The sequence below is a fragment of the Perognathus longimembris genome, chromosome 14, assembly GCF_023159225.1.
Source record: "Perognathus longimembris pacificus isolate PPM17 chromosome 14, ASM2315922v1, whole genome shotgun sequence".
NCBI classification, from domain to species: Eukaryota; Metazoa; Chordata; class Mammalia; order Rodentia; family Heteromyidae; genus Perognathus; species Perognathus longimembris.
The window spans coordinates 881-24,951 of NC_063174.1; the positions used below are offsets into that span (position 1 = coordinate 881).

Below are 24,071 nucleotides of genomic sequence, written 5' to 3' on the forward strand. Positions count from 1 at the left end.
TTAAGAATTCCAGCTTTGGGGGTTGGAAGCAGGATTGTATTCTTTCCCTGAATGCTTTAAGAAGATAAAATCTTCATCTTACGTTTACAAGACCTATATAATCCTTATACTATTAAAGCAGTCTTCATTTAAGTATTTTATTATCAATTAATCCGACAATTGAGAGAAAGAGAAGGATAATAGAAAAATAGACAATGGATGCGATTTGTCCAATAATGATAAAGGGGGGTTCTACTGGTTGTCCTCCCATTCAGGTTAGAATAAATAAATCTGAGACTAAAATTCAAAATAGGATTTGGCTAATAGGTAGGAATATTAATCCACGTTGGTTAGATGTATGGAGGAGTGGGAATAGGGCAAGGACTAGGATTGATAGGATCAGGGCAACTACTCCTCCTAGATTATTTGGAATGGAGCGTAGAATAGCACAGGCAAATAGTAAATATCATTCTGGTTTAATATGAGCTGTTGTATTGAGTGGGTTAGCTGGTGTATAATTATCTGGGTCTCCTAAGGCATCTGTGAAGAATAAAACGATCATAAACAAGAAGGCTAGCAATGCTACACCTCCTAATAGATCTTTGAACGAGTAGTAAGGATGGAATAGAATTTTATCTAAATCAGACAGGATGCCTAGTGGATTATTAGATCCTGTTTCGTGAAGAAATAAAAGATGAACTATGGACATTGCTGCAATAATAAATGGTAGAATGAAATGGAATGCGAAGAAATGAGTTAAAGTAGCTTTATCAACTGGAAACCCCCCTCAAATTCACTCTTGCTAGGTCTGAGCCAATATAAGGAATTGCAGATAATACATTGGTAATTACAGTGGCTCCTCAAAATGAAATCTGTCCTCATGGAAGTACATATCCTATAAAGGCTGTAGCAATTACTAGAAATAGAATAATTCCGATATGTCAGGTTTCTTTGTAGAGGTATGAGCCCTAATAAATACCTCGTGCAATGTGCAGATAAAGACAAATGAAGAATTATGATGCTCCGTTAGAGTATATACATCGGAATAATCAACTATAGTTAACATCTCAGCAAATATGCGCGACTGAAGAAAATGTTGTGAGTGTATCAAATGTGTAGTGCATAGATAAGAATAGGCCAGTAGAAATTTGGATAATTAAGCATACTCCAAAAAGGGATCCTAAGTTTCATCATCCTGAGATGTTGGAGTTGGAAGGTCAATGAAAGCATGGTTTACTATTTTTATGAGAGGATGAGACTTTGATATGATTGTCATTATAAAGTGTTTTTATAGTTCAATTAACGATTTTTCATGTCATTGGTCATGGTTTAAGTGCATGTGAAAATCATGACAAATTTACTTTATTTAACTTTAATCTTAATAGTTTTAGGTTTTGTTGGGGCGGCTATAAAAGCTTCACCTATTTTCGCGGGTGTAGGATTGATTGTTAGTGGGGCTGTTGGGTGTGATCTTAATAATTCCAAATGATAGCTCTTATATTGGTATGATTGTATTTTTTTATTTATTTATGAGGGATGTTAGTAGTATTTGGTTATACAAGTGCTATATCAAGTGATGAATATCCTGAAACTTGAGGCTCAAATTTATGAGACTGATTTTTACTATTATTAGGAATCACACTAGAAGTCATTTTAGTAATTACTGTTCTGCATTTTGAGGGGTTAGGTGTAGGTGGATTATATAATTGAGATAATATTTTAGCATTTGGTGAAGACAATGTATTACTAGTTCGGGAAGATTCACTTGGGGTGGCGGCTAAGTACAGTTATGGGAGTTGAATTACAGTAGTTGGTGATTGAACTCTATAGCTGTTTATCTTATTATTGAAATTACTCATGGCATTTAGCTAATAATAACTAGTAGAAGTAGGGTGGATAAGATGAATGATGAATACATTTAATAGGCCTTTATGATATGACACGGAGCTAGAAAATGTATTAATGGTAGCTAGGGTTTTAGGTATAATTTTTTCATTTCATGTATAGTCTATAGTTGATGTTGCTAATTTTTGACTAAATGTGAGACCTATATTAGGAAGGAGTCTATGTATGATGGTTGGAAAAATTCCTAGCTGGTTAGAGAAGTTGAATGAATATGATTTTGGATTTAATTTTAAATAAGATGATATAATGTTTAGTTCTATGTCAGGAGCTGAGCTAGCAGCTAAATTCTTCCTGACCTCTGGCTGTGTTTTCAAAGACACGCAAGGACATGGCTTAATGGAAAATCAGAAATGTTTTACTGTGTCTGCCATGAGTCCATTCTTATGTTAACCAACCTCATCCAGTCTTAGCTATCATCGGGTATTGCTAACTCCAAGCCTTTTTGTGTTCTGGAATTTTAAGCCTATGCTGCTGTTTCCTGGTTTTCAAACTGCATATAAGCTGGAAGTTAAGAATAAACATGGCTGCAGTCTTGAGTTTCAATCTCCAGATGCAGACCTCCCGTGCCCCATCTTTGCCTCTTATCTTTTTTCTCTTGTCTTCTATTTTTCCTTTTCCTTAATCCTCGCCGCCCTCAGTCAGGATTCCCGTTCACTGCCGGCTGACTCGGCAGGGTTCTATTGCAGTAATAAACCCTATGATAGTTACTGTTAGAGCTGATAATTTGATTATAAGGCATAGTTACAGTTTGGGTGTTGATAGGATTAATACAGTTGGAAAATAGGAAACCAGTGAAGATGCTTCCTATTAGAAGGCGTTTGATCGGATTAATTAGGCTTGGATTATTTTAATTGATGGAATTAATTGGTAAAAATTGTGGATGTCCTTTTAAAATGAAGAAAATAATTTGTGAGCTGTAGATAGCTGTAAAAGATGTTGCAATTAGGGTGATTAGGGCCCAAGAATTAGTATATGACAGATTTATTGCTTCATTGATTAGGCCTTTTGAGTAAAATCCTGTAAGGAAGGGTGTGCCAGTTAAAGCTAGGCTACATACAATTAGAGCAGATGTTGTAAATGGTAGACATGGGGCGATTCCTCCTATTTTTCGAATGTATTGTTCATCGTTTAAGTTGTGGATAATTGAGCCAGAACATATAAGTAACATAGCTTTGAAGAATGCATGTGTACAGATGTGAAGAAATGATAAATAAGGCTGATTAATGCCTAGAGTTACTATTATCAAACCTAGTTGGCTTAAGGTAGAGAATGCAATAATTTTTCTAATATCGTTTTGGGTCAGGGCACAGATTGCTGTGAATAAGGTTGCAATGGCCCCAATACATAGCATTAGTGATATAATATTTGGGAGATTAGCTACAAAGGGATAAAAATGAATTAACAGAAAGATTCCTGCTTCAACTATAGTACTAGAGTATAGTAGACCAGATACAGGTGTAGGACCTTCTATGGCAGATGGAAGCCATGGGTGTAAGCCAAATTGAGCGGATATACCAGTAGCTGCTACAATTAAACCCAGTAAGGGTAAGGCAGTTTCATTACTTATTAAAAAAAAGTTGTTGAAGTTCTCATGAATTACAGGTATTATAAAATCATGCTATAGATAAAATAAAGCCAATGTGTCCAATGTGGTTATAGATAATACCTTGTAAAGCTGCAGTGTTAGCATCTGCTCGACAATACCATCATCCGGTTCATAGAAAGGATATAATTCCTACACCCTCCCATCACTAAAGAGTTGGAACATATTATTAGCTGTGACTAGGATGATCATAGTGATGAGAAATATAAGGAGGTAGGTCATAAATCAGTTTAGGTTTGGATCTGAATGTATATAGCATGTAGAAAATTCTATGATGGACCAAGTGAGGAATAAGGCTATAGATAAAAAAAATTAACAGCATAAAGATCTAACTTAAAGCTTATAGCTTATGTATAATTCTGTGGAGTGAATAGTTATTCAGTGATAGAGATGACTGTCTCTTTTTTTATATTGATGAAAAGGAATAGTGGAATCAGACTAATAATGAAGGCTCATTTTATAGATTCAGTCATTTGATCAGGATACGTTACTGTTGGTTGACCCATTAAAACTTTTGCTAGGGGTTTTAGAAGAATAGCTATTATGAATATAAAAGATAGGATAAGCATTATAGGTTACTTTACCTTGGATTTGCACCAAATTTTTGGCTCCTAAGGCCACTGGATTACCATTATCCTTAAAAAGTTAATTAAAAAGCCATACTTTTATGTATGGGTGGAGGAGTTAGGAGCTCCTCTTCACCTTTTCGGGTAATTAAAAGAACTATAATTCTTTGTTTCTAGATTCACAGTCAATTGTTTTGTTTAAACTATAATGTAAACTAGAGTTTAAACTATAATTGTAGGGCCAAGAATAGGACTTGGTGGAATTGTAAGAATGATTGGCATTAAGTGAAGAAAAATTAAGGTATGTTCTCATGTTATCAATGGAGAGGAGGAGAGGAGAAGGCGGAGGAGGAAAAGGAGGCAAGGACACAGAGGAGAGATAAGGAGAAGAGAAGAGGGAGAATAATGTTTTCAAATGAAAAGGGGAACGAAAACCCATTCTATTTTATTCTACAGGTAAGTCTGTTATTCAAACAGAACTAAAGGAGTTCCTTGGGGGGGAGGGCAGTCTTGGGGCTTGGACTCAGGGCCAGAGCACTGTCTCTGGGTTCTTTTTGCTCAAGGCTAACCCTTTGCCACTTGAGCCACAGCACCACCTCTGACCCTTTCTATATATTTCGGGCTGAGGAATCGAACCCAGGGCTTCATGTATAAGAGGCAATCACTCTTGCCACTAGACCATATTCCCTGCCCCTAGAAGAGTCCTTTTTCAGGAAATTTTAGATCATAAAATTGAGCCAGGTAGGGTAGCAAATTCAGGTAAGCCCCACAGTTGGTAGGATGAGGAAGGAAGATTGAGAGTTCAAAATAAGCTTGGTCTAATGTAGAAATACAACATCTAGGGGACAGAGAAAAGACAGAAAAGAGGAGGGGAAGAGGAGGAGAGAGGATGGAGGGGGAGGAGGAAGGGAGGAGGGGAGGGGAAAGATAATATTGAGACTGGTAGGGTGGTAAATGCAGGTAACCACAACAGTTGGGAGGCTGAGGCAAGAAGACAAATTTGAGACCCCCCTGGTCTAATGCAGCAATACAATGTCTGGAAAAAGAAAAAAGAGGAGGGGAGGGGAGGAGAGAAGAGAGGGAAATAGGAGAGGAGAGAGGCACTTAAATGAGACACTAGGTGGCACAAGTGCAGTTTTCTTCAGTGTACTAATTCGTAAAAGCTGCTGGTCTAGAAGAATCCAACATCAACTGTATTTTGCATGTTAACAATCCAACACTTAGTCAAATAAAGCCAATCCTAGAAATAATGAAACACCAAAAACGTCCCTAAGAATCACCATCAATACAGGGGATTTGCACATATGAATCTGAAAAAGAATTAACAGTCATTTGTGCCACTGTTGAACAATCAATGACATACAATTTATGGAGATTCAACAGTTAGTCGCATCTCCTTCCATGTTCACATGTTTGGACCATGTGTCTCTCAGGTTATTCAGTGGTCTGTTCTTTTGCTGTTGTCCGTCGTGGGCTGTCCTTGAGCCAGTGCCACTTCTGGTTTTCTGGCATTTAATTGGAGATAAGGGACTCAAGGACATTCCTGCCTGCACTGGCTTTGAGCCATGATCCTCAGATCTCAGCCTCCTGAGTAGCAAAGATCATTGGTGTGAGCCACTGGTGCCTGGCTCTATTCTTGATTTATTGACACTCTGTACTTAGGAATTAATGGGTGCTTTGTCTGACGAGTTTTGCAGCTTACGTTTGGAATCTTAGGAGGTTTGTACTGATTTTCTTTAAAGGATTTCAATTTATCAAACTTTTCTTTTAATGGCTTGTAGATTTTCTGTCACCCATGATAGCACCTACTAATCTCCGGGCTTCAGCTTTATCCAGCCCAAGCATCATGGTGGCCTTTCCAGCCTGAGTCTACAATGCTCAGTGCATGCCTGGGACACCCCACTCTCTACCATCAAACAACCCTAGTGTTGATCAAGTGAGGCCCATGCTTCTGTTGCTTCAACGGCGACGTCTGATCCTCAGATGTGCCTAAAGTGTCATCTCAAAACCCAAGACTGGGGCTGAGAATGTGGATTAGTGGTAGAGTGCTTGCCTAGCATGCATAAAGCCTTGAGTTCGACTCCTCAGTACCACATAAACAGAAAAGCCCGGAAATGGTGCTGTCGTTAAAGTGGTAGAGTGCTAGCATTAAGCAAAAAGAAGCTCAGGGACAGCTCCCAGGCCCAGAGTTCAAGTACCAGGAGTAAACAGCCAGCCCTGCTTTATGGCAGGCTTGCCAGGCATGCCAGGCATGCTTTATGGCTAAAATGTGTGTTTTGCCAAGTCTCATTCTGCATCCTGCCTCATAGCAGCAATTGAGGGCCCAAGCATCTGTGTGGCTACTTAGATGGAGTCCCTGTCTGGAACTGCACACTAATGAGCATAAGGAATAGCTGTCAGGGTCTGAGAGGCCATTTGCCTGTTGACACCATGGCACTTTCAAGTCCCTCCATCGCCCAGTATTACCTTGGAGCAGGGCCAGCCAGGGTCTGGTTGCTTCAGTCCCAGCCACACTGGTTGCTCAGCTCGTAAACTAAACCCAGTGGCCATGTTTTCATACCAGATCCTTGTCACCTTCTCCCTGATGCCTCCTCATATGATTGTGATTCAATGATTAGAGGGTCTTAGAACTTTGACGGACAGTGATGCCAACTTCAGAATGTTTTTGAATGGGTGTCACTTCTTCAGGGGAGGGGATGTCATTCAAGCTACTTTTCTACATTGGGCCATACTTCCAGATACTGCACTCAAAATTCCAAGTGTATGTACTCCATGTTTTCTGCTGATACTAGACACATTTTGCCCTCAAAGTACTTACAAGCAGAAGAAGTCAACAGGCAACAAAGGATGGGCATGCTGGAACTACTCCCCAGGGAAGCAGGATCCTATATAGGCGACAAGGGAAGAACAAAACAGAAAGTCACACAGGAGGTCCTTACTAGAAAACTTGAAAAAAACAGTATAAAGGAACTGACTGGGTTATATTAAAGGGGTGAGGTTCAGTGTTGAGTTGCTTGCCTAGGTTGTGGGAGGCCCTGAAACAATAAATTTTACATTCACCAAAAAGAAACTTATATGCTTTGCTATGCTAAACAAAATGTGTGTAAAACCTATGTAATAAAAATAACATATTTTCCACACAGCCCCTCAGCCCCTAACTCACAATCACAGAGCAGGACATGACCAAAAGCAGAAATGAATACATAGCAAAGAGTCAGAGGCTTGGGCAGGGGCCTAGGGTCACTGAAATTGTTCTGATCAGCACCAACATATGAAGGATTAAAGATAAGCTGCCCTTCCTCACAAATGCCTTCACCTCCTTCTCCAGGCCCCAGGATGGATATGAAAGTATAAATGAAAACTTTATGCAGACTTGAACATAGGCCAGGGGCCTGGGCAAGGCATGATTTTTCCAGAGCAGGTTCTAATGGGGTCCATCCACACTGTTCTACCTAGGGCTATAGAGCCAGCACCTCTATTCAGGATTCCAAGCTTCCAGGCTCTACACATTTTATTCTGACACCCTGTGCATTTTCTCTCCGAAATGCCTACAAAGGCAGCATAAAAACAACCAGGGCTAAGAGCTGAGGTACTTGCCTAGCTTGTGGAAGGCCCTGGAACACAATACCACTGGAAATCACTAAAAAGAAAGTGAAAGAGTTTTGTAGGCCTAATAAAATGTGGCTCACTCCTGTCATGCTAGCTACTCAGGAGGCTGAGACCAGAGGATCCAGGTTCAAAGCCAGCTCAGGCAGGAAAGTTCATAAAACTGTATCTCCAACGACCCACTAGAAAACCAGAAGTGGTGCTGTGGCTCAGGTGGTAGAGCACTAGACTTCAACCGAAGACCTCAAGGACAGAACCCAGGCACAGAATTCATACCCCACATTCGGCAAAGAAAAAAATTTTAAATAAATTAAAGTTTAAAAATACATGTGTAGGAGCCAGCGACCACACAGGAAAATAGCAGAACAGAGTCCAAAATCTGTAATATTCGTGTGTCTATGTAACATTTGCCAGTCACCCATCGTAGAAGCAGTTTTCAGAAAACTTGTAGCAGACCAAAATGTTACAGATAATTGGGCCATTGGCAGCAGTGCTGTTTCCGACTGGAACGTGGGTCGTGCCCAAGATCCAAGAGCTATGAGCTGCCTAACAAATCATGACATTAGCACAGCCCATAAGGCAAGACAGGTCACCAAAGACGAAGTAATCAAGTTAAAAACTGCAAAGCTAAAATTGAACTACTTGGGAGCTATGATCCACAAAAACAACTCATGATTGAAGATCCCTATTATGGAAACGACTCCGACTTCGAGCTGGTCTATCAGCAGTGCCTCCGGTGTTGCAAGGCCTTCCTAGAGAAGGCCCACTAGGTTAGCAATGCCCACAGCCAAGCCAACAACTCACCCACTAGTCCTGTGCCTAAGTGTAGAAGCTTTCCTTAGCCCCAGCCACGGTTGTTTCTTCAGCTGACTTACTCTTAAACATAAGTCTGGTGACAAATTAGTTTTATTTAACCAAGAAGTTAAATGACTTCTCATTTTCCCCTGATTACCAAACAGTGGAACAAGGAAATAGGGAAGAACAAAATACAACCCTGTGAAGTAATAATGACCTGAGCTCAGGAAGACCTGGACAGTATGGTCTACCTGGCATGTTGAATGCCTAGCACTGCCCAGTGCTACTGCTTACCTTGTACCTTGCTGACCTGGGCTCTTATAGAGTCACAATAGCTCTACTGATAGCAGCTCCTCCGCTCTCAGAAACGTTTTAACTCAGTTTACTCATGGAGCACACTTGTATGTTTCAGATAGAAGCAAGGAATGGTGGTGCCTGTAAATCCAGCACTAGGGAGGCTGAAGCAGAAGGCCAGCCTGGGTTATAACATGCCTCAAAATACAAAATAAAAACACAAAATAAGAGGAAGACGGGTGGAATAAATCTTTAATATTCTTACTACTTGTTGCTTTGTATTTAGTTTATTTCATGGGAGTCAGATTATTTGCTCCAATTTAAGCCACTTTACCTTTAAGAATAGAATTCTAGGGGCTGGGGATATGGCCTAGTGGCAAGAGAGCTTGCCTTGTATACATGAGGCTCTGGGTTCGATTCCCCAGTACCACATATACAGAAAACGGCCAGAAGTGGCGCTGTGGCTCAAGTGGCAGAGTGCTAGCCTTGAGCAAAAGGAAGCCAGGAACAGTACTCAGGCCCTGAGTCCAAGGCCCAGGACTGGCCAAAAAAAGAATTGAATTCTATATTGAAAGTGCACTTGTATGCAGGTTACCTTCCGTCAGTAGAGAGAATGTTTTTCATACACATCAACTCAAGTGTCCAACCAAATTTGACCAGTCATGAAGTTTTAAAAATTGCAGGGTGCAGTCACCAACCTCTGCCCCAGATTCAGGGAGCCTCTTCTAGCCCCTGGCTCTCTCAGCAGTCTCACTTCCCCCTCCTACCAAACCTTCCCACTGTGCAGCACAACCTGCCCATGCAAGCACAGAGATCTTCTGCTGAAACCAGAGAGCTGAGGGAGGCCCTGCTAAAGATCTTCCCTGACTCCAAGCAGAGGCGGAAAATCGACCAGATCTTGGTGGCCTATCCATACATGAAAGATCTGAATGTCATCAATGCCATGATGTTGGACTGAAGGCTGTGCTGAGAAGCTTGAGCTCAGGGCCCACTGATAACACTCGAGCTGACTGCCACCTGTGATGGGAAAAATATTGTGAAGAAACCTTTTCTCCAGTGTAAACATTGTTATATTGTACAGGGAAAAGAAAAAAAAATGTTTTGTGTATACAAAAATCTGGGTTTTCAAAGACAGCTTTTATATAAAATGCTGCTATTAGAGATTTAACATTTTCTATAAAAGGAAAGTATACATTTTCTGCCTGTTCAGAACTGTTTAATAGCAGTTACTCTTCAGCGTACTTACATTTTTATATTTTTTAAACTATTTACCTTAAAGTTGAAGATATATTAGTATATGGATATGGTAGCCTTTCTAAAATAATAATGAAAGAGTCATTTTCTTAAAAAAAATTTACAGGGTGCCATTAGGTTTGTGTGCTATAATAATGTGTTAGTAACTATTCTTTCAGCAGCATTTAGAAATTCCAGACAAACAGGTAATACTGGTATACCATCAATTAGCTCACCTCAAATTATAAGGATATTTCAGAAAATACTATTTACAAAATAAACCACTATGGAGTTATATAAGATAAAAAATAAATAAACGTGTGTAAGACCTATATGATAAAAATGAAAATCTTTTTTTTGAAAATCCTACAGCTTGAAATAAGGGTCTAGGCACTGTCCCTGAGCTTCTTTTGCTCAAGGGTAGTACTCTACCACTTGAGCCACAACACCACTTCCTGCTTTTTCTGTGTATGTGGTACTGAGGAATCAAACGTAGGGTTTCATGAATGCTAGGTGAGCACCCTACCACTAAGCCACATTCCCACCCCCAAAAATCTTTTTGAGCTGGTCCTGGGGCTTGAACTCAGGCATGAGCACTCTACCACTTGAGACACAGCTCTGCTTCTACTAGAGATTTTTTGTTGTTGTTGATTGGTGATAAGGAGCCTCGTGGACTTTCCTACTGCAATCAACAGATCTTGGCCTCCTGAGTACATAGGATTACAGGCATCTGGAAAAAACATTTTCCACACATCCCCTCCACCCTAACCTCTGTGTCCTATGCAAGACCTAGATTGAGGTGTATATTCTCCTAACCAAGATTTGTTGGGGTCCACTGAGCCCATCCTACATTGGACTGGACACCTAGATCCAACACCTACCATTGCAATGCTCAACACTTAGGCCTCTCCTCTGTTCAGTGGGATCAGAGCATGGCTGATGGAAGGAAAAACAGGAAAAGGCCATTTAGACCACACTTTCTGCTCCTGCCTTCTGCTACCTCCCTCCACTTCCTAATGGGACAAGTCTCAGGCCAGGCCTGGGGGCAGTGATGGGACACGAGTCAGTATAAAGGTGGTTGCCTGGCTGGTGAGGCATGCTCCAAAAACTAGACAAAATACCTTGGTATGCCAAGTACAATGTGGAATAAACAAGACAGGCAGACTGAACTTCTCCACACACTTTCACAAATACCCCCACAACCATGTCCTGAGCCTGCCCAGACTTAAAACACCATCTAAAGTCTCTGCAGTGACTGGGAGCTGGATCTAGAAGCCTGGTTTGGGCCTGTTATAATATAAATGATCAGAGAAACCACATTTTGAAGGATCCAATCTTGCAGTCTATTAAAATGCTAGCAGTCTATAGGCAGCCAATTGTTACAAAGGCCTGCTGCCCCCAAATATATTAAACACTGTTAGGAAACAGGCCAGAGAAGAAAGAAAAAACAAAAACTATACTAACAAACCAACTGAGCTCCAAGCGCTGATTTGGGACACCATATTGACCAGAGATAAGCCAGGAGACAACACAGGATGCAAACACGGAGATGTGTGGTATGGTGTAATGGCACCTGTGCTTGTCTGGGCCTAAATAAGGTAAAGTCAGGGGACAGGGTAATAGGAAGCTCCTATTCCCAAGCCCTGGACTGACAGGTTCAGTCACCTATAAGGGAAGTGCTCACCCCTGTCTCCAGGAATTAAGGCACAACCATCACCTGGAGGTCAGAATTCCCTCCCTCTACTATGAAGACAAGATGCCAGACCCTATAATTACACGTGTGTGACCAAGATGGCGCCGGTCAGACCTGACTTCCCTCCTGCAGGGCTTGGGCACCCTGAAGCCACCACAAGAAGAGCACAAGCAAGCAAGCAGGGAGGCGGGCCATGCTCCTCAACACACACTGTCACACCCACCCCATGCCCATGCCCCGGGCCGCACCTGACAGGATGCTCTGCTTAGTTGGCTGCGCTTGGATAGTCTCCCAGAGTCGCCTCAAGGTCGGCAGGAGGTGCTCCAGGCCGCTGTCCATGGGCCTTGGCTCTGCTGACTTCGGCTCTCCTCCCACCCACAGCTCGGCTGACCAGCCTCCATTGTCCACAGGCCTGGAGCTCTGGCCTCCTCTGTACGCAGGCCCCTGCTCTCCTCTTGTCCTCCGTCCTCAAGCCCGGCCCTGCTCTCCTCTAGCCCGCAGGTCTGCGAGTCCAGCATGCAGCACTAGGCTCTCGAGGCTGCGGCGTTCCTGAGCCTCAGGTCCCTTTCCCGGAAGTCCCGCTCTAGCAGGGTAGAGGCAGAGGTTCAGGTCCCCTACACGTGGGGCGGGGCCTCTCCCAAGCTCTGCATTGGGGCGGGGCTGTGTGGGCACTGTGGGGCGGGGCACAGACACTGTCAGGGGTGAGGATCTCCACATTTGGGGCTAGGACTGTCGACCCTTGACCTGTGCAAATACACTTGTCCTCACCATCCCCAAAACCATTGCCCTCAGGGCCGCGTGTTAGGGCCAGGTGCTCACCCCACGGGGCCTTGCTACATTGGACTGGACACCTACATCCAACACCTACCATTCCAATCCTCAGCACTTAGGCCTCTCCTCTGTTCAGTGGGATCAGAGCCATGGCTGATAGAAGGAAAAACAGGAAAAGGCCATTTAGACCACACTTTCCGCTCCTGTCTTCTGCTACCTCCATCCAGCTCCTAATGGGACATCTCAGGCCAGGCCTGGAGGCAGTGATGGTCCACTGAGACCACCACGGGACACGACTCAGTATAAAGGTGCTTGCCTGGCTGGCAAGGCATGCTACAAAAACTAGACAAAATACCTTGGTACGCCAAGTAAAATGTGGAATAAACAAGAGAGGCAGGCTGAACTTCTCCACACACTTTCACAAATACCCCCACAACCATGCCCTGTGCCTGCCTAGACTGAAAGCACCATCTAAAGTCTCTGCAGTGACTGGGAGCTGGAGCCAGAAGCCTGGTTTGGGCCTGACAGGAGGCTCCTCTTCTTTGGCTGTGCTCAGATGGTCTCCCTGAGTCGCTGCCAGGTCAGCAGGCGCAGTGCTCCCAGGCTGCTCTCCGCGGACCTGGGCTCCTCAGACCTTGGCTCTCCTTCCACCAACAGCTAGGCCGCCTGGCCTCCATTCTCCACAGGCCAGGGGCTCAGGCCTCCTCCGTCCTCAGGTCCCTACTCACTTCCTGTCCTCCTTCCTCAGGCCCGGGGCACCGCTCTCCTCCTGCCTGCGGGCCTGTGGATCACGCCTGTGGCAGCTCACCTGCACAAGTCACTCCTGGCTGTGGCTTTCTGGCACCTCGGCTTCCTTTCCCGGAAGTCCCGCCCTCCCAGGGTGGAGCCAGAGGTTCTGGTCCTCTCAACATGGGGCGGGGCCTCTTCCCAGGCTCTGCAGAGGGCCGGGGCCTTGTGGAAGGCATAGGGCAGGGCTGTGACACCACCAGGGGCGGGGCCGTGGCGATGGCATGGGAAGGGGCCACAAAGCCACCAGGGGCGGGGCTGTGTGGGCACTGTGGGGCGGGGCCCAGACACGGTCAGGGGTGAGGATCTCCACATTTGGGGCTAGGACTGTCGACCCTTGACCTGTGTAAATGCACTTGTCCTCGACATAGCCAAAGCCATTGCCCTCAGGGCCACCAGTTCGGGCTGGGCCCTTACCCCGTGGGGCCTTGCCCTCACACCAGGCCTGGCGTTCAGACCAGGCCTTCACTGTCCCCACCCCACCGCTGAGCCGCAGCTCTTCTCTGGCCTTACAGTGTGCATGCTTGTATGGGGATGGGAGGATGGGACTCAGGGCTCCCACATGCAAGGCACCAATCCACCTGGAGCCAGTGCTCGCGCGTGATGGAAGGGGATGGTGACGCCATGGGTGGCATGTGCGGGAGGCCTGTATATCAGCGACGTGCTAGCAGTGCCCTGACCCCTAAGACAACCCCGCCACCCTCGCCGCAACCCAATCCAACCCTGACCCCTGACCCAGGTCCCAGGAAGGACATGAAACGAAGAGGCCAGGGGCCTGGGTAAGGCATGAGTTCTCCAGAGAAGGTTCTAATGGGGTCCATCCACACTGTTCTACCTTGAGCTATAGAGCCAGAACCTCTATTCATGATTCCAAGCTTCCAGGCTCTACACATTTTACCCAGAAACTCTGTGCATTTTCTCTCCAAAATGCCTACAAACGCTAGAAATCATGAAAACCAAAGGCGGCATAAAAACAACCAGGGCTAAGAGCTGTGGTACTTGCCTAGCTTGTGCAAGGCCCTGGAACACAATACCACTGGAAATCACTAAAAAGAAAATTAAATACTTTTGTGTGCCTAATAAAATGTGGCTCACTCCTGTCATGCTAGCTACTCAGGAGGCTGAGACCAGAGGATCCAGGTTCAAAGCCAGCTCAGGCAGGAAAGTTCATAAGGCTGTTATCTCCAATGCCACACTAGAAAACCAGAATTGGCGCTGTGGCTCAGGTGGTAGAGCACGAGTCTTCAACTGAAGACCTCAAGGACAGAACCCAGGCACAAATTTCAGGCCCCACATCCGGCAAAGAAAAAAATTTTAAATAAATAAAAGTTTAAAAATAAATGTGTGTGGGGCTGGGGATATGGCCTAGTGGCAAGAGTGCTTGCCTCGTATACATGAGGCCCTAGGTTCGATTCCCCAGCACCACATATACAGAAAATGGCCAGAAGTGGCGCTGTGGCTCAAGTGGCAGAGTGCTAGCCTTGAGCAAGAAGAAGCCAGGGACAGTGCTCAGGCCCTGAGTCCAAGGCCCAGGACTGGTCCAAAAAATAAATAAATAAATAGATAGATAGATGTGTGTAAGACTTATATGATAAAAATGAAAATCTTTTTCTTGTCAATCCTGGAGCTTGAAGTCAGGGTCTAGGCACTGTCCCTGAGCTTCGTTTGCTCAAGGGTAGTACTCTACCACTTGAGCCACAACACCACTTCCTGCTTTTTCTGTGTATGTGGTACTAAGGAATCAAACAGAGGGTTTCATGAATGCTAGGGGAGCACCCTACCACTAAGCCACATTCCCACCCCAAAAAAATCTTTTTGTGCTGGGCAGGGGCTTGAACTCAGGCATGAGCACTCTACCACTGAGACACAGCTCTGCTTCTACTAGAGGTTTGTTGTTGTTATTGGTGGTAAAGAACCTCATGGACTTTCCTACCAGGGCTGGTTTCGAACTGCAATCAAGAAAGCTTGGCCTCCTGAGTACATAGGATTACAGGCATCTGGAAAAAACATTTTCCACACATCCCCTCCACCCTAACCTCTGTGCCCTATGCAAGACCTGGGGGTCTTGGGGTTGATGTTCTAATAACCAAGATTTGTTGAGGTCCACTGAGCCCATCCTACATTGGACTGGACACCTAGATGCAACACCTACCATTCCAATCCTCAGCACTTAGGCCTCTCCTCTGTTCAGTGGGATCAGAGCCATGGCTGATGGAAGGAAAAACAGGAAAAGGCCATTTAGAACACACTTTCTGCTCCTGTCTTCTGCTACCTCCATCCAGCTCCTAATGGGACAGATCTCACGCCAGGCATGGGGGCAGTGATGGTCCACTGAGACCACCAGGGGACACGACTCAATATAAATGTGCTTGCCTGGCTGGCAAAGCATGATCCAAAAACTAGACAAAATACCTTGGTATGCCAAGTAAAATGTAGAATAAACAAGAGAGGCAGGCTGACCTTCTCCACACACTTTCACAAATACTCACACAAACATGCCCTGAGCCTGCCTAGACTGGAATCACCATCTAAAGTCTCTGCAGTGACTGGGAGTTGGATCCAGAAGCCTGGTTCAGGCATGTTATAATGTAAATTATCAGAGAAACCACATTTTGAAGGATCAAATCTTGGAGTCTTTATAAGAATGCTAGCAGTCTATGGGCAGCCAATAGTTACAAAGGCCTGCTGCCCACAAATATATTTATCACTGTTAGGAAACAGGCCAGAGAGGAAAGAAAAAACAAAAACTATACTAACAAAACAACTGAGCTCCAAGAGCAGATTTGGGACACCATATTGACCAGAGATAAGCCAGGAGACAGGACACAGGATTCAACACGGAGATGTGTGGTATGGTGTAATAGCACCAGTGCCTGTCTGGGCCTAAATAAGGTAAAGTCAGGGGACAGGGTAATAGGAAGCTCCTATTCCCAAGCACTGGACTGACAGGTTCAGTAACCTATAAGGGAAGTGCTCACCCTTGTCTCCAGGAATTCAGGCACAACCATCACCTGGGGGTCAGAATTCCCTCCCTCTAACATGAAGAAGAGATGCCAGACCCTACAATTCAACATGTGTGTGGCCAAGATGGCGCCAGCCAGACATGACCCCCTTAATTGAGAGCTTAGCCACCCTGAAGCCACTGTAGGAAGGGCACAAATGAACAAACAAGAGAGGAAGGCCACACTTCACACACAATCACACCCCACACCCATGTTCTGGGCCTCAAAGTGCAAGCTAAAAGCTCGACAATGACTAGAGCCAGCTTCAGAGGCCTGATTTGGGGACTGGCCTCACCCAAACCACTTTAGGAGAAGCAAACTATTTCTCCACACTGTCCCTCACCTGTATCCATGCCCTGGGCCTGCCTAGACTGAAAGTGCCAGCTAAAAGCCAGCTCCAGAAGCCTGGTTTGGGGACTGGCCCCACCAAAGCCACTTCAGGAAGGACACAAACAGAGAGGCAGGCAGGCAGGCAATAAAAACCAACACCCACGCCATGGGCCTGCCAGGACTGAAAGCTCTGGCTAAAAGCTCTGCACTGACTGGGAGCAATATCCAGAAGACTGGTTTGAGGCCTAGCCTCACCGAAGCCAACAGGGAGGCAGGCCGCGCTCCTCCACACACTTTTACAAGCACCCCACAACCATAGCCTGGGCCTGCCAAGACTGAAAGCCAGCTAAATGCTCGGCACTGACTGGAATCCGGCTCTGGAGGCCTGGTTTGAGGCGTAGCCTTACCAAAGCCACTTGAGGAAGGGCACAAAGGAGCAAACAGGAGAGGCAGGCCATGCTTCTCCACACACATTCACAAGCACCCCATACCCATGCCGTGGGCCCAACCTGCCAGGAAGCTCGGCTTACTTAGCTCTGCTTGTCTTCTGGAGCTGCCTTGGTGGACCTGGGTCCAGCCTTTTCCACACACAAGCAGCATCTGCACACGCAGTCCTCCAGGCTTCCCCACACAGAAAAGCGGCTGATGCCTGATAGGACAGGTGTACGAAGGCCAACCCATCAGCAAACCACAGTGAGCCTGACCAGCTTTGTAGGCCTGACCCAACTAGAGGACCCGCAGAGAAAGGAGCTCTTCCTAGCCTCCTGGCATGTCTGTTTGTTCCAGGCAGAAGGGACCTAAACCAATCCAGCACCCAAGCCACACCCCTTGACCTCTCACTTCCTCCCCTTGCCTCTCCCTTCTCCTTCCATGTTGCCCCATAAGCCCAGTCCTTTCACTTCTCATTTCCTTGCCCTCACCCCTCCCCTCTCCTGCAGTGATGACCCACAAGCCTCACCCCTGCACCTCAGGCACAACTCCTCTACCCACTTTCACAGCCAGCCTCAACCATTGCCTGGGCCTGCCAAGACAGAAAACCACAGCTAAAAGGATGGGCACTGAAGAAGCCAGCTCCAGAGGCCTGCTTTGAGGCCTAGCCTCAACCAAAGCCACTTCAGGAAGGGCACAAACAAGCAAACAGGAAGGAGAGGCCGCACTCCTCCTCACACTTTCACACCCACCCCACAACCGTGGCCTGGGCCTGCCAAGACTAAAAGCACCAGCTAAAATCTCTGCACTGACTCGAAGCCGGCTCCAGAGGCCTGGTTTGAGGCCTAGCCTCACCTAAGCCACTTCAGGAAGGGCACAAATGAGCAATCAGGAGAGGCAGGATGCGCTCCTCTACACAATTTCACAAACACCACACAACCACAGCCTGGGCCTCCCAAGACTGAAACCACCAGATAAAGGATAGGCAGACACTGACTGCAAGCTGGCTCCGGAGGCCTGGTTTGATGCCTAGCCTCACCGAAGCCACTTCAGGAAGGGCACAAACAAGTAAACAGGAGGGGCAGGCCACGATTCTCCACACACTCTCACACCCACCCAACAACCATGGCCTGGGCCTGCCAAGACTAAAAGCACCAACTAAAAGCTCGGGACTGACTCAAGGCCGGCTCCAGAGGCCTGGTTTTAGGCATAGCCTCACCAAAGCCACATCAGGAAGGGCACAAACAAGCAAGCGGGAGAGGCAGGCCATGCTTCTCCACACACTTTCACAGCTCCCCACACCCATGCCCTGAGCCCCACTGCCACATAGCTCTACTTGTATTCCAGAGTTGCCTCAAAGTCAGCTTGGTGCACCTAGGTCAGGCCTTCGCCACACACAAGCCGCATCTGTGAATGGTCAGTGTTCCTCCAGGTTTCCCCACACAAACAAGGGTATGGTGTCTGATAGGACAGGTGTACATAGGCCCAGACCCACCACCAAACCACAGTGAGCCTGACAGCTTTATAGCCCCAAACCCAAAGATGGGGGCTACTGGCAGGACTACTAGTCCCAGGCAGAACCGAAATAAACCAGTCCACTTCCAGGGCCACGGCCCTTACTTCTCACTTCCTCCTGCTTTCTCTGCCCCTCTTGTGCTGTAAGGCCCCATAAGTCCTGCCCCTGCACCTCTAGCTTCCTTGCCCTTGCCCCTCCCCTCTCTAGCTGTGATGGCCATAAGCTCCAGCCCAGCACCTCTAGCTTCCTGGCTCTTGCCATGCCTCTCTTGTGCTCTGACACCCCATAAGCCTTGACCCTGCACCTCTAGCTTCCTGAGGCCCCACCTGCTGCCCTGCCTGCCTAGCAGAAGGCCTTTGCTCCAACCCAGGGCCTGGTGCAGGACACTCCACAAGCCTTCAGGGTCTCTCCTGCACCTAGAACTATCAACCCACTGGCACAAGCAGGCTTAAGGGGACACCTGCTAGGGACAGCGGCTAGGGGCATCACATGGTAATTTCCATTCATCCCAGATTACTGTCACAATCAGACTTGGCAGATAAGGGGGCCAGGGGAGGGAGAACAGAGAGAAGGACAGACAAGACCAGAGAGCAAAACAAAACAAGAATAAACAGGCTGGGTTTTTATTGATGTTTACATATTATTCTGTTTTCCAGAGACATGGGTCTGTTAGACCTTTACAGCAATCTACTTGGTGAAGGATGAATTTAAATTAAAACATTCAAACTTCTCCTGACTTCATCAACCAGTATTTCCTTCAAAAATTTAAAGTGGGATGCAGGCAAACAGCCATGGAAAACAATGGCCAAGAATTCATAGGCAACAAGTGCTATCTTCACAAAAAGCTACCATCCAACATTAGTTTATTTGTAGCTTCATGCTCCCTCATAAACTACAAAAACGAATTAAAAACCTGTACTCTCCCTCTCCCTCCCTGCCTTCTTCCTTCCCTCACTCTGACCTCATCCCTGCTTGCCCAAATAATACTCTAGAAACAGAGTAAAGAGATCTTTAAAGATGAAATTCATGCTGGAAAACACAGAGACAAAATACACACACACACACACACACACACACACACACACACGACAAAATGAAGCCAGAATATGGGCTGAAACTCAAACAGTGCAGCACAATCTTTAGTAGAAAAGCTAAAGAACAGCACCCAAGTCCTAAATTCAATCCCTATTAACAGCGCGCACATGCGCGCACACACACACACAACTAAGGAAAAAAACACTGTTCCACACACATACATGTCACACCTGTCATTTCCCAAGTAAACAGCAGAGGGCGCCCTAGCACTTGGGACAGCACCACAGAGCCCAACTCTGACTATGTACGGACAATTTCCACAGGTTCCTACTGATATTCTCTTGGGTGCCTTCTCACTGAAGCACTGAGGGAGTCATTGAGCATAGGGCAGAGTCCAACTATTAGAGAAATACCTAAAGGTAGAACGAATGGGTCACAGCATAAGATATCTGTTTTTGAGCCGGGTAGGGTGGAAAATGCAGTTAACCCCAACAGTTGGGAAGCTGAGGCCGAAGACTACAAGTTCGAGACCGGCCTGGTCTATTGCAGCAATACAACGTCTGGAGAAAGAAAAATGAGAAGGGGAGGAGAGAAGAGAGGGAAAGGGGAGAGGAGAAAGCCACTGTTTTCTTCAGCATACTAATTCATAAAAGCGGCTGGTCTAGAAAAATGCAACATCAACTGTATTCTGCATGGTAACATTCCAACACTTATTAAAATAAAGCCAATCCTAGAAATAATGAACCACTAAAAATGTCCCTAAGAATCACCATCAACACAAGGGATTTGAACATATGAATCAGAAAAAGAATAAACAGTCAACGTGTGCCACTGTTGAACAATCAATGACATACAATTTATGGACATTCAACACTTAGTTGCATCTCCTTCCATGTTCACATGTTTGGACCATGTGTCTCTCAGGTTATTCAGTGGTCTGTTCTTTTGCTGTTGTCCGTCGTGGGCTGTCCTTGAGCCAGTGCCACTTCTGGTTTTCTGGCATTTAATTGGAGATAAGGGACTCAAGGACATTCCTGCCTGCGCTGGCTTTGAGCCATGATCCTCAGATCTCAGCCTCCTGAGTAGCAAGGATTACTGGTGTGAGCCACTGGTGCCTGGCTCTATTCTTGATTTATTGACACTCTTAGGAATTAATTTTTGCAGCTTAGATTTGGATTCTTAGGAGGTTGATACTGATTTCCTTTAAAAGATTTCAATTTATCAAGACTTTCTGTTAAAGACTTGTGGATTTTCTGTCACCCCTGATAACACCTACTAATCTCCAGGGTTCAGTCTTAACCAGCCGAAGCATCATGGTGGCCTTTCCAGCCTGAGTCTACAGTGCTCAGTGCATGCCTGGGACACCCCACTCTCTACCATCAGACAACCCTCGTGTTGATCAAGGGAGGCCCATGCTTCTGTTGCTTCAAAGGCGACAGCGTCTGATCCTCAGATGTGCCTAAAGTGTCATCTCAAAACCCCGGACTTGGGCTGAGAATGTGGCTTAGTGGTAGAGTGCTTGCCTAGCATGCATGAAGCCTTGAGTTCGGCTCCTCAGTACCACATAAACAGAAAAGCCCGGAAATGGTGCTGTCATTAAAGTGGTAGAGTGCTGGCATTAAGCAAAAACAAGCTCAGGGACAGCTCTCAGGCCAAGTTCAAGTACCAGGAGTAAACAGCCAGTCCACATGGCATGCTTTATGGCTAAAATGTGTGTTTTGCCAAGTCTCATTCTGCATCCTGCCTCATAGCAGCAATAGAGGCCCCAAGTATCTGTGTGGCTACTTAGGTGGAATTCATGTCTGAAACTGTGCACAAATGAGCATAAGGGATAGCTCCCAGGGTTTGAGAGGCCATTTGCCTGGTGACACCATGGCACTACTTCAGTATAGTTTTCAAATCCCTCCATCGCCCAGTACTACCTTGCAGCACGGACAGCCAGGGTCTGGGTGCTTCAGTCCCAGTGACACTGATTGCTGAGCTACTAAATTAAACCCAGTGGCCATCTTTGCATACCAGGTCCTTGTCACCTTCTCCCTGATGCCTCCTCATATGATTGTGATTCAATGATTAGAGGGTCTTAGAACGTTGACCTACAGTGACACCAACTTCAGAATGTTTTTGAATGGGTGTCACTTCTTCAGGGGAGGGGATGTCATTCAAGCCACTTTTCTACATTGGGCCATACTTCCAGATACTACACTCAAAATTCCAAGTGTATGTTCTCCATGTTTTCTTCAGATACTAGACACATTTTACCATCAAAGTAATTACAGTCAGAAGAAATCAACAGGAACCAAAGGATGGCCATGCTGGAACTACTCCCCAGGGAAGCGGGATCCTATACAGGTGACAGGGGAAGAACAAAACAAAGTCACACAGAAGCTCCTTACTAGAAAACTTGAATAAAACCAGTCTTAAGGAAATGACTGGGTTATATTAAAGGGGTGAGGTTCAGTGTTGAGTTGCTTGCCTAGGTCGTGGGAAGCCCTGAAACACAATAAATTTCAAATTCACCAAAAAAAAAAAACATTTAAATGCCTTGGTATGCTGAACAAAATGTGTGTAAGACCTATGTAATAAAAATATTTTCCACACAGCCCCTCATCCCCTAACCCACAATCACAGAGCAGGACATGACCAAAAGCAGAACTGAATGCATAGCAAAAACTCAGAGGCTTGGGCAGAGGCCTAGGGTCACTAAAGTTGTTCTGATCAGCACCAACCTACCAAGCAGTAAAAGATAAGCTGCCCTTACTCACACATGCCTTCACCTCCTTCTCCAGGCCCCAGGATGGATATGAAAGTATAAATGAAAACTTTATGCAGACTTGAACATAGGCCAGGGGCCTGGGCAAGGCATGAGTTCACCAGACCAGGTTTTAATGGGAGCCATCCACTATGTCCTACCTTGAGCTATAGAGCCAGAACCTCTATTCAGAATTCCAAGCTTCCAGGCTCTACACATTTTATTCTGACACTCTGTGCACTCAGTGCATTTTCTCTTCAAAATGCCTACAAAGGCTGGAAATCATGGAAACCAAAGGCAGCATAAAAACAACCAGGGCTAAGAGCTGAGGTACTTGCCTAGCTTGTGGAAGGCCCTGGAACACAATACCACTGGAACTCACAAAAAAGAAAGTGAAATACTTTTACATGCCTAATAAAATGTGACTCACTCCTGTCATCCTAGCTACTCAGGAGGCTGAGACCAGAGGATCCAGGTTCAAAGCCAGCTCAGGCAGGAAAGTTAATAAGACTGTTATCTCCAATGACCCACTAGAAAACAGAAGTGGTGCTGTGGCTCAGACTAGTCTTCAGCTGAAGACCTTGAGGACAGAACCCAGGCACAGAGTTCACAACCCACATTCGGCAAAGAAAAAAATTTTAAATAAATAAAAGTTTAAAAATAAATGTGCAGGGCTGGGGATATGGCCTAGTGGCAAGAGTGCCTGCCTCATATACATGAGGCCCTGGGTTCGATTCCCCAGCACCACATATACAGAAAATGGCCAGAAGTGGCGCTGTGGCTCAAGTGGCAGAGTGCTAGCCTTGAGCGGGAAGAAGCCAGGGACAGTGCTCAGGCCCTGAGTCCAAGCCCCAGGACTGGCAAAAAATAAAAATTAAAAAAAAATAAAAATAAAAATAAATGTGCAGGCGCCAGCGACCACCCAGGCAGATAGCGGTACAGAGTCCCAAATCCGTACTATTTGTGTGTCTACGTAACATTTGCCAGTCACCCATCACAGAAGCAGTTTTCAGAAAACATGTAGCTGACCAAAATGTTTCAGATAATTGGGCCATTGACAGCGGTGTTGTTTCCGACTAGAATGTGGGTCGTGCCCCAGATCCAAGAGCTATGAGCTGCCTAAGATTTCATGACATTACCACAGCCCATAAGGCAAGACAGGTCACCAAAGACGACTTTGCTACATTCGAATACATGCTGTCTATGGATGAAAGCAATCTGAGATATTTGAAAAGAATAAGTAATCAAGTTAAAAACTGCAAAGCTAAAATTGAACGACTTGGGAGCTATGATCCACAAAAACAACTCATGATTGAAGATCCCTATTATAGAAACAACTCCGACTTTGAGCTGGTCTATCAGCAGTGCCTCCGGTGTTGCAAGGCCTTCCTAGAGAAGGCCCACTAGGTTAGCAATGCCCACAGCCAAGCCAACAACTCACCCACTAGTCCTGTGCCTAAGTGTAGAAGCTTTCCTTAGCCCCAGCCCCTGTTGTTTCTTCAGCTGACTTACTCTTAAACATAATTGTAGGTGACAAATTAGTTTTATTTAACCAAGAAGTTAAATGACTTCTCATTTTCTCCTGATTAACAAACAGTGGAACAAGGAAACAGGGAAGAACAAAATACAACCCTGTGAAGTAATAATGACCTGAGCTCAAGAAGACCTGGACAGTGTGGTCTACTTGGCATGTTGCATGACTAGCACTGCCCAGTACACCTGCTTACCTTGTACCTTGCTGACCTGGGCTCTTATAGAGTCACAATAGCTCTACTGATA

At 45.6% G+C, this 24,071-nt stretch overlaps 1 protein-coding gene across 1 annotated transcript; it reads left to right on the top strand.

Moving 5' to 3' along the window:
* The first annotated feature begins 7,986 nt into the window (after positions 1 to 7,986).
* LOC125363586 (low molecular weight phosphotyrosine protein phosphatase-like) lies at positions 7,987 to 23,699 on the top strand. The gene is made up of 2 exons (XM_048362867.1): positions 7,987 to 8,247; positions 23,454 to 23,699. Exons 1-2 carry the CDS (start codon positions 7,987 to 7,989, stop codon positions 23,697 to 23,699), a joined length of 507 nt encoding a protein of 168 aa, XP_048218824.1.
* Positions 23,700 to 24,071: the final 372 nt, after the last annotated feature.